This window comes from Centroberyx affinis, unplaced genomic scaffold (assembly GCF_046629955.1).
Source record: "Centroberyx affinis isolate AG114_WGS23_722 - 3 ecotype Tasmania unplaced genomic scaffold, CSIRO-AGI_Caff_v1 ptg001482l_1, whole genome shotgun sequence".
Classification (NCBI taxonomy): Eukaryota; Metazoa; Chordata; class Actinopteri; order Beryciformes; family Berycidae; genus Centroberyx; species Centroberyx affinis.
The window spans coordinates 7,501-21,788 of NW_027279949.1; the positions used below are offsets into that span (position 1 = coordinate 7,501).

Below are 14,288 nucleotides of genomic sequence, written 5' to 3' on the forward strand. Positions count from 1 at the left end.
ACACACAGCATGGCACAAAACACACATTCTGAGAATTCAGTCATATACACAAATACATGCAAAATGAGATCTCTCTCTGCTGTTACACGCACACACACAGACACAGCTTTGATGGGTTGCTCACTGGTTTTGTTGACAGACCAAAGAAGAACTTTTAGATGTGTTTGTCTGGGCTGTCAGGTCTCTTATGTGCGTGTGTGTGTAGAAGTGTGTGTGTGTGTATGGGGTGGGGGGGCTTATCTCTGTCAGACGAAGCCTTTATATTTGACACCAATCTCTCACTCGCTGTCTCTTTGGACCACACAGACACACACACACACACACATAGGCATACAGGCACACACCCCACAGAACAATGCAAACAAAACATCTAAGACTTCTGTCTGATGTATAATGAGAAACTTTTGATTGAAAGTTAGATAAACCAATTTCCAAAGGGTCTTCATTGTTTCAAAGAAGAAAAGAAAAATTGACAGTCTGTAGACATGAAGAGTTTCATTCTAATTTCAACTTGATGGAATTGCCTTTGAGAGGGAAGCTAAACTTGTGAAAAATAAAAAACAGGCAGCAGTAAACAGTAAACACACAAATCATGCAGTCCCCCTCTGAGCCAATCAGTATCAAATATGTCACCTTGTCATGACCTGTAATTGTAGCGCCCTCGTTGGGCCAGTCAGTGTAATTTTGAAAATACTGGAACGCAATGGTTAGATGCATCATTTTCATGGTCTGATTCATCAGTGTGAGATAATGTTTGTGACGAATGGATGAAGGAACGATTGGACAGAGACCGATCCATTGCCCCCACGATGAAATCAGCTTGACAATAGATACAAAGGCAGAATTTATGGAATTTTGCTTTTTAGAGGAGATGCTGTCTCCCCCATTTGTTGGACTTTTTCTTTCACTGGAGTGAATTTTCCACCTGGATATCAGTGACTTCTTTATTGGCTATTTTATTTTTAAGCACACCCATGAATGGAGTTGGAGAAAACATATCTGTCACGGGGATATCCCGTGCCCTGTAGAAAGTAAGATGCAAACACACACAACGCTGCATAGCCACTTCTAATTACATCTTGCATAGAGGTGTCTGTGTTGCCTTGATATCGTTGCGTTTGCTCTCTCTCTCTCGCTCTCCCTCTCTCTGTTTGTGATGTCGGAAGTCGCCAATATCAGTATTGGTAGCGTTAATACATAGCGACCCAGTTGTAGTTTACTCATTTACATAAAACATTGCAATGTAAAATGAAAAGACAGGAGACGTACAGTCTTTGCAATTAAATGTATATTTATTTTTGTACTTTTTACGAGTGAATTGTTTGTCACCTGTTTCCGTGCTGCACCGGACGATCCTCTCTTACCCGAGATGGAGCATTCCACTTCCTTTTCTAGAGGGGGGTTTCCGGGGGATCGGACCACGTGTGGTAAAGTGGCAGGAGTGTTTAATTGTGTGTTCTTGAAATGTTATTTTAATACTTTTGGAGTTGATCAATTGTTTTGGAAAATGTCTAATGACCTTTATTATTGGTGTTTATAATATTGTGTGGTAATTTGAACCAGGTGAATATTGCTAGGAGATAATTGATTACCATTTACTAATTGATGTCTCTTAGTAGGAGCCAGCAAATTTATAAAGGTGGAGGCTGGAGGTCCTCAGGAGAGCATAGCAGACCTTGCTGAGGCAGGCCAGAACACTGTCAGCTGCGGAGGGCCCTTATGTAAAGGGGCATTGCCTTATAGTGCAGTTTGGTTTATAAGTATATCTTTTTTTTGCCTTGTATATTTTTTCTTCTTGTTTATTTTTGCAAGTTGTATTTTTTCCTTTTTTCTGCAATTGGCCAATTTTGTCTGCACTGTAAATAAGCTGCATAGGACCGCACTGCTGTAAATAAAACACCTGGACTGAATGAACAGAACCATCTCTTTTGTGCCTCAACCATTCGGCCAACTTTACAATATCTAATGTTAGTTTTCTACATGCCGTGTGTGCAGCAGTTGTTGAAACTGCTGTGTTTCAGTGAGACCTGTGACAGATACCAATGATTTGCATTGTTCTCTCTAAAATCATTGTTGATGATTTGCATTGTTCAATTTTGCCATTTTTTTCTGTGGTTATTTGCAGAAATTGTGTTGATTTGCCAAAACTCTTGGTATAATTATACCTTGCTATTATAAACCATAAACGGATGGATGATAAACCATAAACCATGGTCAAGACGATTGATAACCTCCTTCCCCCAGTTGTATTGTTACCTCCGCCAATGAGGTTATGTTTTCGGTGCCGTTTGTTTGTTTGTCTGACTGGCCCGATTTTCATGAAACTTTGTGGAAGGGTGTAGAATGGAAGAATCCATTAAATTTTGAAGCGGATCCGGATCCGACTCACGAACAAGCAATAATAGCACGAACCTTGGCGGAGGTCTGCACTCTCCGAGTGCCCTTCTAGTTAGTGCAATGTAAAAGGCAGTGTTGTATACTGTTCTGCCAGTGATCTCATCTGTGTACGGCAATTATACTAATGCTCAAAATATATGTAGTAATGATTTATTGATGTTAAAATGCTACACACAGCTCCTTTAAAATCTGTTACCAAGACCCCCAAGTAACATGCCAGAAGTACACTTGATTTTCTGCCTTTTTTGCACACAGAAGGTTAGACTTTTCTTTTTTTTGTTATCAATTGTTTTTATTTCAAAATGTAAAGCAATAGTCATTGCAATGACAAACACAAAGTATCAGAGTATATTTTCCCCCACTAGGACCAAGAAAGGTCCTCCCTCCCTCCCACCCATGTGGCGACCAGTTCCCTCCCCTCCCACCCCACACTAGTTCTACATGACATAGTACATGAATTCATAAATTTACAACAATACAACCAAGTGCACTTAGATACATTGTAATGCCAAACTTGAAGATGTTCAAACCAGCAGCTGCTTAACATCTGCTGCTGCAGAGGCCCATGCCTGGGCAGCCATTGCGTACGGGTAAGTGAATGAGGCGGATTCCATCTTAAAGCTAGCATTTGTTTTGCTGTTGTAAGACCTGTAAATAAAACATGAGATTTGGAGACCGACCGATCCGGTGATGAGGTATTGTTCAAAATCAGCAACGTGGGACAACAGGGTATATGCACACCCAGTAAATCTGATAGGGTAGAGGATACTACTTTCCAGAATGAGGCCACCCCAGGGCACTCCCAGTACATATGCATAAATGAGCCCACGAGACCAAGAGTAGATAGATGACAAATTGGAGAGGGTATGAGTTTCATGAGGTGACGTTTTCTAGGAGTGAGGTAGAGTCTATGTAGAAAATTAAAGTGAATAAGTTTGTGATTAGGGTTTTTAGCAACTATTAGAGGTTCTCTATTAGAGGTGCAGTCCACGTTGTCCCAGACAGTAAACCAATCGACCTCACCTCCGCGATGGTCAAGATCTCTTTCCCACACCTGATGAACAGCGAGCGGACCGCAAGAGGAGTTCAGTAACAAGGTATAGAGCTTAGAGACTAAACCACTTGTCAGTACATCCACATCCAATATGACATGAAGTTCATGGGTGAATAAAGAATGCCCCCAGGGTACACCATAAGCACACATGGAAGATCTGAGTTGCAGGTATAGGAAAAAGGAAGAGCCAGAAGGTTAGACTTTTCTAACAGAGAGGAGGATTATATCACAGTCATTTTCCCCAATGAAGCCAAACTAATGGTCCAAGTGTGGACTGCTAAGTAACAGTAATGGATTGGGTCGGCCCTCAGTACCAGATGGAAGTTTTGGACTCAGCATGGGTGTTTGCTGTGAAAAAGTGTGATATGATGTGTGCACACCTAATAAAATGGCCAGTTCCTGAAGAGTCTGGGTGAGAGATGTAAGAGAATTCATCATGGCTATTATTTAAAGCTCTATTAGTAACACTTAAAAGGTTGTAGAGGAGTCTTTTCTGTCACGTTTACATTTCACCCATCTTGTTCACTGTTTTTTGGTTACACACAGACGCACACTCCATCTCACAGTCTATTCCTCCTTATTACTTACGCACATCCTCATTTTCAAATGCGCATACACAGTCTCTCCCCCCTATATTCTGCCTCTCATTCAGCTTCTATCTATCATTCACACACACACACACACACACACACACACACACACACACACACACACACACTCTTCATCACTCATGAATACAGTTCTCTTTTACTTGCACACGTTCTTTTTCTCTCTATCTCCTGTCCAAACACATACACTCTCTCTCTTCCTCTATCAAAAATACACCCTCTCTTTCGCTTACTCACGCACCCTCTCGCTCTTTCTCTTTTTCAAACACATTTTATCTCTTGCTTATTATGCACACACCCTCTTTCTCACTCTCATACACACAAACACACACACACACACACACACACACACACACACACACACATAGCGATAAGAGTGTGCGGATGCAGTGGTATGTGAAGCATACAGATAGCTACTTTAGATGCAGTTAGACAACAAACATGCCAAGCCCACAGAAAAATCTCCACTGCAAAAGGAGCAGATGAGAGCCGGGAATTAGTTCAAAAGACGAGTCAGCACTCCTCCTCCTCCTCCCCCTCCTCCCCTCCCTCTCTTACTCGTTCCCTCCTCTCGATTTATCCTCCCATCTGCTACTTCTGACATCTCTCTCTTTCTCTCCATCTCTCTCCATCAATTCCCTCCCTCCTTCCTCAGTTTTTCTCCCCATCTGCTTTCCTTATCTCTCTCACTCCTCATTCTCCTAATTCCCCCCCGCTTTTCTTGACCCTTTCCTCCCTCCATCTCTCCATCCCTCCCTCATTCATACACAATTTTTCCTCCCCCCTGCTTCTGCTCCTCTTCTCCCTCTCCCCACCTCTTCTTCCACCCTGTTCTCCCCCGTTATCTCTCGCTCTCCTCCCTCATTCCTAATGTAGATTATTTTGCTTGCATCTGCTTCTCTCTAACCTCTCCTCCTCCTCTGTTCTCTATCTCTTTTTCTCTCATTTTTCCTACCTCCTGTAGTTAGATACCCAGGTGTCTCAAAACATCTGGGTGGTGGGAATTAACACACACACAAACATACACGTACACACATGCACAAACACATGCACAGCAGTATCATTTCCAACCCAAGTAATTTGTTGTAAATTCTTGTTTGGGCATATTTGGAACAACCCTCCCCATGTGTGTAATGCCTTGTTTTCATCTAGCAAAACAGCTGTTTGTGTGTATGTGTGCGTATCATTTTTAACTCTACTTGTGAAGACCACAAGTTCTCATAAAAACATTTTATGCCAGTCCTCACAAGGAGAAAAGCTGTTGATTGGGTCAGGGGTTAAGGTTAGCGTTCAGGCTTGTAGTGGTTAGGTGCTAGAGAATTCATGAAAGCCAAGTACAGAACTATGTGTGCGTGTGCGTGTGTGTGTGTGTGTGTTGTCATTATTGGCAGTGTTCCCAATAGAATCGTAATGAAAGGGAAAATGCACTCTAAAATGAATTCACATAGACTGAACTATCCAAGATAATGCAAAAACCACAGCCATTTTTTTCTTTGTCAGGGTAGATTTTCCCCTTAAGCCATATTCATGTATGTGTATGTGTGCGTGTTTGAGTGTGTGTGTGTGTGTGTGTGTGTGTGTGCATCCACGTGCATGTGCGCTTGCTTGTGTATGTATTCCCATCAGTGTGATCATTAAGCCATAAGGAGACTAGTCCCATATGAGTCCCCTCAGGTGTCAATGAATCATCCTCTAAACAACCATTAAGAACTCAGCAAGGGATCAAAGACAGCTTTAGTTGTAGCACAGCTGGCATCACGCATCACACACACACACACACACACACACACACACACACACACACACCGACACACACACACACGCAGGCAGCAGTGGTTTACATGACACTCAAATCAGAATACAATGCTAACACCATACAACACCACATTATTCTACAAAACAGTACGCTCAAATGACACACTACCCGACTGAACTACACTACATTAACTCTATACTGGGTCATTCCGTGTCAACTCAACCAGAGCTTGGCGGCTCGAACTTTGGATTTTGATAATTTTTCTCCTGGTGGAAGATTTACATAAATGATGAAGAAAGCCCAAATATTAAAGCTCACTGATCATTATTTACTGAGTTTCCCCCAAGTTTGTAGAGTGAGGGTCAAAACGATAATTTGGAGCAAGTTTAGGGGTCTAAAAGCGACACTGAGAAAGGTAGCAGCTCCAAGATACCTCAATATCCTTTTACTTTCTGGTTTAAAATAAAAATCTTGGTGTCTATGCATTTGCAAGGACCTGGGTCGTTTATTCTCTGAGATAATGGCCTGTGAATATGACTATCTATAATATTTAGGCTTTCTTCATCATTATTATGTATATCTTCCACCAGGAGAAAAATTATCAAAATCAAAAGTTTGAGCCGGCAAAGTTCCTGAAATTTGGTTGATTTGACATGGAATGACCCTACTATACTCACACTTAGACCTAATCTACACTTAAAGCTACTCTGCTCCAACACTTTGACTACATTACACTGCAGTGCTCTATACCTGCACTACATTTGAACTACATTGCGCTTACACTACACTATGCTTCACTACTCTCTAAGCTACACACAAAAACAATACACAAAAGCATTGAAAAACACCAAACATAAGACCAACTCAGCATACTGAAGATAGTGTGGCATGTGCAAATATCAGGCTACATTTCATCTAGAGCAGCACCTCAAACTGCAGGGTCATTGTGCATTTGAGTGGCATTTACCTAATGCCCAGCTGACTGGGTTGTGCTGTTTTTCAGTAATAGATGTAGGGCATTTCTGCTTTATTTTATTGTTGACTTCTCAAAAAAATTGATTTTGCACCCTCAAGATTAATAACAAACCAGTAATTTCCATGAAAATGTGGCAACAGTTTGAAGGTTTAACCAAATCTCTGCACTTGAATTTCATGACCCTTGATGTCCTTTGATGAAAGACTTAAAATTGTCCTGCAATATTTTGTACAAAATCAAGGATTTTTGGTCATAATAATCACCCCAAAACTCTACAAAAGCACAGAAGGCCTGGGTAGCATACATTAATTTTATAGGCATCAGGAATCTTCCATGTGATTTATATCAATATCTGTTAGTATTATACTTCACGTCATACATGTATACTCACACGCCATTAGCTGTCATGTGGGAGTGAGTCGTACCATGCTGTGTTGGCCAGTCAGCCTGGAAATGAGAAAATTCACTCAGGCACGACCGGACAGCCTGGAAAAGGGGACCCCGCTAATTATTAACTCTCTCTCTCTCTCGCTCTCTCTCTCGCTCGCTCTTTCTCTCTCTCTCTCTCTCTCTTGCTCTCTCTCTCTCTCTCTCTCTCTCTCTCTCTCTCTCTCTCTCTCTCTCTCTCTCTCTCTCTCTCTCTCTCTCACGGCTACAGCACAACAGCCAAAGCTCACTGGGGAAATTAATTACCATGCTACACACACACACACATACACCAACAGAGACATGCTGAGGTAGGCCTAATTAGGTGTCTGATAGCATAGAGTTAACAAAATTTACCACATACACACACACACACTCTCTCTATCCTCTTGCATATCAATGCAGAAAACCAGCATCGTTCAGTCGACACACCACGCTTCATCTACTGTCTTCTGACAATTTTGTCCCATCTCTCTCTTACTTGCTTTTTCTTTGTGTTTCTCACGCTCATACACTCATTCATTTCCTTACTCCCCTCCCTCCTCCCGTTTCTGTCATATCAATGTCCTGCACAAAACCTTTTATCTCCAAAAAGTCAGCTTTTCTGGAGTTGAGAATGACTGATATGTATTTGACATTTTGCACAATGCAAGGAATGAATGAGAGATGAATGAGAGACGAACGAGAGATGTTAGAGGAGAGAGAGAGAGAAAGAATGAAGGAAGGAAGAGAGTATGACTTTGAGAGGAAGGGAAGGAGAAGGGTGGAGGAAATGAGAGAGAGAGACTCTTTAATTCGGCCTGTCTGCATGTTCTAATGAAAGCCATCTAATGTTATTCATGAGTTTTCCTACTGTGCCCACAGTCCAACCATGGACCTGCCATCACTTCACACAGTGAGATCATCTGACAGAGAGACGGGAGGGAGGGAGAGGATGGGTAGAAAAAAGACGAGGGGAAGAAAGCGAGAGAGCAAGAAAAGGACAAAGCGAGAGGAAGGGAGATGATAGAAAGAGAGAGAGAGAAAGAGAACATAACAGCAGAATAGATTAGATGGCTGAAGTAGATGCTGATATGGTGCATGTGAATGATAATCAATCTCTGTATGAAATTAGTTATCGTTAAACAAGAAAGGACCAGCATTGAGCATCAAGTAATTGCATATTAATAAGGAGTTATCCTGACCTGGCTTCTAGATATTTCTTCAACTGTTGGTTAGGATTTGGAATGGGTTGTAGCCATTTTTCTTTTCCCATAAGACAGTAGTAAGACCGAAGTCAATAAGAAGTCAACCGAAGAACACTCTCTCTCTCTTATTATCTCTCTCTCTCTCTCTCTCTCTCTCTCTCTCTCTCTCTCTCTCTCTCTCTCTCTCTCTCTCTCTCTCTCTCTCTCTCTCTCTCTCTTCTCTCCCTGTCTATTTTGTTCCCTCTCACTCTGTTGTTATTGTCCACCTCTATATCTGGACTAAGTTATATCATGGCATTAGCCACAGCAGTGACTCCTTCACTCTGTGTGTGTATGTGTGTGTATCAGCGTATGTTCCTCAACCCTTAATGGGTCATTGCCTAGAGGCCAGAGCAGGCTCTCTGTGTGTTTGGATCATAAAATATTGTGTGTGTGTGTGCATGTATGTGCGTGGATGTGTGTTTACTATCTTACTGGACCCAAATGAAAAGCAGTAAGCAGTCACTTGAGAAAACCATTGTTGCACTATTGAACTACTGGATGTTATTCTGAGAAGTGTTTTGTTTTTTTTAGGTGAGGGATTAGAATTAGAATTTCATTAATGTTGGGATTTGGGATTAAGTGGTGTGTGTGTGTGTGTGCGTCTAGTGCTACTTTTGCTGCTGTAGGAGATCAGATGGAGTAGCACTACATAGTCAATTGAATAAAAAAAATCTAAACCACAGTGTTGACTGCTGCAGTTTTGACTACAGGGGAAAGCTGTTTCAGATGGCCTCTTAAACAATGCGTTGTGGTGCCGTGCAGAAAACCTAGACTGCAAATCAAGTTGCAAGTTTGAGAGAATGTGCAAATTCTCAGCATTAGTGTCCCATATTGTCCCCCACAATTATTTTTTTGACATTTTTATCTGCTGAAAAGGAAATTTCCACTGTCCACATGTCTCACACTTTATATTACAATTGCAATAATGAGCCACAATTTTGCAGTGTGTGTGTTTTTTTTTTTATGACTATCATACAGCAGTTATAGAGAGGAAATATTCAATTATGTTTAGCCAGCAAATAATAACCTTGCAGTCCTGCCAAGATAGCTGAACCATGTAGCCAACTGACAGAGGGAGGACCGTATCTATAAGGTTCTGGCTCCTGTATGGAGTACAATGATATGCGCTGTGTGTGTAGGAGACTGTTGTGTTAGTGTGTGTGCGTGTGCACGTGTTTGTGTGTGTTTGAGTGGATGCTCTGTATACACAGAGCTTATCAGCACTGGAGGCAGTCACCATAACAACAGTTGCTGTGGTGCAACTGCGTGTTACGAGCGTTGGTAACTACATACACTGTATTGGACTGATATTCTCCTGTCTCTCTCTCTCTCTCTCTCTCTCTCTCTCTCTCTCTCTCTCTCTCTCTCTCTCTCTCTCTCTCTCTCTCTCTCTCTCTCTCTCTCTCTCTCTGTCTATCCATCTTTGACACCTATCCTCCTTGTGTCTGTCTCTCTCCTCCTCCAGTGATTGCATCCAAATTTGATTCCCAAGCATTAAACATAAACTTATTGAACTTCTGTCAGAAAATATTGTGAGCTGCTCTGCTCTCAGTGGCTTTAGTGGCAGGACATTTTTTACAGAGGTGGCTGTGGCTGTAGTCTTGCACTGACCTGTGAAGGGAGTGAAGCCATTTGGGGGGATGCTGGTAATATGATGTATATTCTATAATACACTACACTATACATCCTATTATAAGCATCCCCCCAAATGGAATGTATAGTCTATAGCGTTTCACAATTAATTTTCAATTAGTTGGCTTGGTTCCAGGGTCTTAAAACTGTTTTTACAGATGGAACACAATGCCAGCTATTATTTACATTGTAAAAGGGGAAAAAAAGAGATGTTTTTTTTTCTGCATGGCACCAAGTGTATGCTCTTTGGTATCAGTGTGGTAGTATGGGTAGCCCGAGTTGGGCCTGACTGCAGTATTGTATTGTTTTGTCACTGCACTATGTACTATGCTGTACCTGTGCTGGGCCTGGGTATGGTTTGGCACAGTATGGCACAGAATTGATGTACTCCATGGTATCTTCCTTTCAGTTGAGACCTCTCCCTCAGAGAACCAGGGCTATATCATAGCCCCAACGTTTTCACCCTAGTTGCACCCTTTGAAAGCAGGCTGGTATCAGATAGATAAGAGTGTTGTATCAGTATGCTTTTACTGTACGTAAACTGTACTGAACTGTGAACAAAATATAATGCAAAAACACACTTACCATGACAGCTCGGGTACAAGATGGCACACTAGTGCAGTGGAAACAGCATATTAGTGCCTTGGTCACTGAGCTACAAAAAACACAGAATTGAAATATTGCTTTTTTTCTTTGGCCCCAGTGTCTCCTCCTTGGTACTGAGATTTAATATCAAAACGATTTGTTTTGATACTGTTAAAGTAATTGCAGTGCCTGCAGTGTTCATGGGAAGAAAAAAAAGGCACATGCTAACTGGTGATTATTTCCTTTGTTCCACAGTGGCTGGTGGATCAAACACATTTTTTTATTTACTGCTCATAATAACCCGCATTTGGCGAGTGGTGGGTGTTAATTTCCTACCCTTGTTGCAGCAATACCACTTTCAATACATAACTGACTCCTGACTGGCAACGTCGTCCCAAAAATTCAGCTATGACCAACAAAGCAAGGAAATCAGAAGGGGCTGCGGTCAGCATCAGCCGACTTCTCTCAGTTGTTAGTAGATGAATGGACTTCCTGCGGCTGGCAGCGTGGACTGTGACCGTACACTTAGAGTCTGAGTAATGTTCCCACTTCATCTGTTGAGGCTTCGCAGAACCTGCCTGTGTTTAGGTTTGGCTGGTCCTATCTATTGTTATTACTTTGTGTCATGTACTGCAGGCCTGAGTTTCTTAAACTGTGGGTGGCTGCCCTGTTTCTGGTGGGTCTCAACATGACAAGAATAGCAATGTGTTCATGAACCTGGGTCGCAGGGTGAGTCTATAAATTTACCATTGGGTTCCAGGCTGCAAAGGTTGCTGCAGACACAGCCGTGTTTCCTCATGACACACACACACACAGACACAGACACACACGCTTCTGCCCATGGTGGGAATGAGCACAGAATAAGTGAAACTAGTAAATATCATATTTCCCTTTTCCCTGACAGAGAAGGGTGACAGTCTCACCCTGCGACCCAGGTTCATGAAAACATTGCTATTCTTGTCATTCTTGTACGGCAGGGACGAAACAAGAGGGGGGATGAGAAGAGAAAGGGGGAGGAGAGAAGAAGAGGTGAGAAGAGACGAGAGGAGCAAAACAGAGGAGCAGAAAAGAGTTACATGAGGAGGTCAGAGGAAAAGGGGAGAAGAGATTAGACAGGGGGAGAGGAAAGGAAAGGAGTGAATGCGAGAGAGTAAGTGGAGTGAGGAGGAGCAAACAGAACAGAAGAGAGGATAATGAGTGTTTTGTAAACCTCTCCAAGCCTACAGAGGCCTCCAGCCAAAGGCAACAGTCCAGTCTAGTCACAGACACTGATAGATGGTCATAGGAAACACTTAACTCCTGTCTCTAATGTTGACAGGCAACAGTGCCTTCTGTCAGAACTAGAGAGAGAGAGAGAGAGAGAGAGATGCTGTGGAAAAGGAGAGAGATTGTGTGTGTGTCTGTGTGTGTGACATTAGTCAGTGGTTGTGTTTCTGTGTGTCTGTGTGCTATATGCTTGTTTTTGCCTTCAAGGCTGTCATAATGCCATCTACAGCATTCCCAAGTATGTCCAATCTAATCTAGTGTTCCATATTCACCACGATAAGCCCCGGGCTAATGCATTTTCATCCATCATAACATGTTCTACATTACCTCAGTGTGTATAAATGTTCATGATGCCATCCATGGTCAGATTTCATTAGCAAATATACTCTCATTCCCTCTCCCTCTCTCTCTCTCTCTCTCTCTCTCTCTCTCTCTCTCTCTCTCTCTCATCCTATGATATGCCATACTGCCATACTAAGTGACTTGCTAGCATAGCTGATATGGACTAATACCAAACAAGCCTTGGGCTGCTCTGCTATCCGGTCTCTCCTGTACTTAAAATGCTCTGCTGTTGCAATGGAACTGGAAATGCCTGGAAACCCCTTATCCACAGATAGACACACGTATATGTGCATTGCATACATACGCACAGACACACACAGACAGACAGACACACAAGACTTTTAATATGGGCATTTTTATAAGATGCAATCAAAGTTGTGAGAATGAGAAACATCTGGTAGACATGCCTCGGTGAAGTCCAGAAATACTTAAATGACTTAAAACAAATGAGAAGATTATTCAGCTGCACAACGACAGATGTTCCCACAATCAATCATTACAGAGGTGAGATTCAAACCACATGCAGAGGTAATATAAACTTAAAACTAATGTTGCATATTACATACATATTACAACTGCAGTACCTGTCCAAATAATGACATGCTGCCCTTTGAGGTGTGTATGTGGAGGACACACACACACACACACACATACACACACACATCTCCTGACAAAGATCCTGTGACTCAGATCCTGTCTCCTGTGTGTGTGTGTGTGTGTGTGTGTGTGTGTGTGTGTTTTAGTGACCCACTCTCTAGTGGCTGTAATTGGCTGTGTGAAGCAGACAGGCACTGCTTTGGTCTGCCTTGTTATCAAACTGACAAGCAGACTGGAAAGGACAGCAGTGGCACTCTGAGAAACACAACATACCTTGCAGGCATCACACACACACGCACACACACACACACACACACACACACACACACACACACACTCACACACATGCAGACACATGTAAGTGCTGTGATCTTAACTGCCTATGACAGTGTGACAGTGTATCTAATATTGTGCTGGCTTTTAGATGACAGTCTAGCTAGACAACAGATACACACAATCAGCCTAATATGGCAAATAGCAACAGTTGAAGGAATGGACAAAGTCATTACAGAGAAAAGGGTCAAGACAATGACAGTAAAACAAAGCAACCTTGAGAACAATTCATATGTTTGGTAATGGTGCAACCAAACTATGAGCAGAACTCTTGTATTTGGACCAGCCCAACAGTTTTAATTCAAACAGCACAACAGAAATGAAAGCATGACATCAGCAAGCATTTCATCAACTAACGATTATTTTCATTGTCGATTAATCTGTTGATTATTTTCTCGATTAATCTGTTGATTATTTTCTCGATTAATCGATTAGTTGTTTGGTCTATAAAATGTCAGAAAATGGTGAAAAATGTCGGTCAGTGTTTCCCAAAGCCCAAGATGACGTCCTCAAATGTCTTGTTTTGTCCACAACCCAAAGATATTCAGTTTACTGTCATAGAGGAGTAAAGAAACCAGAAAATATTCACATTTAAGAAGCTGGAATCAGAGACTTTTGACTTATTTTTCTTAAAAAATTACTCAAACTGATTAATCGATTATCAAATCGATTAATCGATTAATCGATTAATCGTTGCAGCTCTAGTCCCATCCCAGCCCAATTAGTTGTTCTCTTCCTCAAAAAAAGCCTTAATGTTTTTTACCATTGGCCTGTAGAGTGAGTCTGATTGTTAACATTGATTCCTGGTTAAGTTGAGCCAGCCGTATTTGAGTCATTTTCACTGAGTGTTTTTTCTTGCATGCTGTGAGTGCCAGATTTCTCTTTGTAGAAGCTTAGTTCACAAATTGTGCAGAATTAATGAATCGTTCTCTTTCTCTCCAGATGTGAGTCCTTGTTGAGGTGTTCCCAGTGTAAGATGGCCCGCTACTGCGATATCACCTGCCAGGTATTGGGTGTGTGTGTGTGTGTGTCTCAGTCTTGAGTGTATATTGAATATACAGTATAATCTAGACATGCTGCTTTTTCT

The 14,288-nt window shown here is 41.9% G+C and overlaps 1 protein-coding gene across 1 annotated transcript in view; it reads left to right on the top strand.

The window, feature by feature from the left end:
- The window catches only part of smyd3 (SET and MYND domain containing 3), a 98,533-nt gene that overhangs the window by 5,413 nt on the left and 78,832 nt on the right, over positions 1 to 14,288 (top strand). The window contains exon 2 of the mRNA XM_071526948.1: positions 14,144 to 14,207. Coding sequence (XP_071383049.1) covers positions 14,144 to 14,207 — 64 coding nt within the window. The remainder of the gene's footprint in view (positions 1 to 14,143; positions 14,208 to 14,288) is intronic.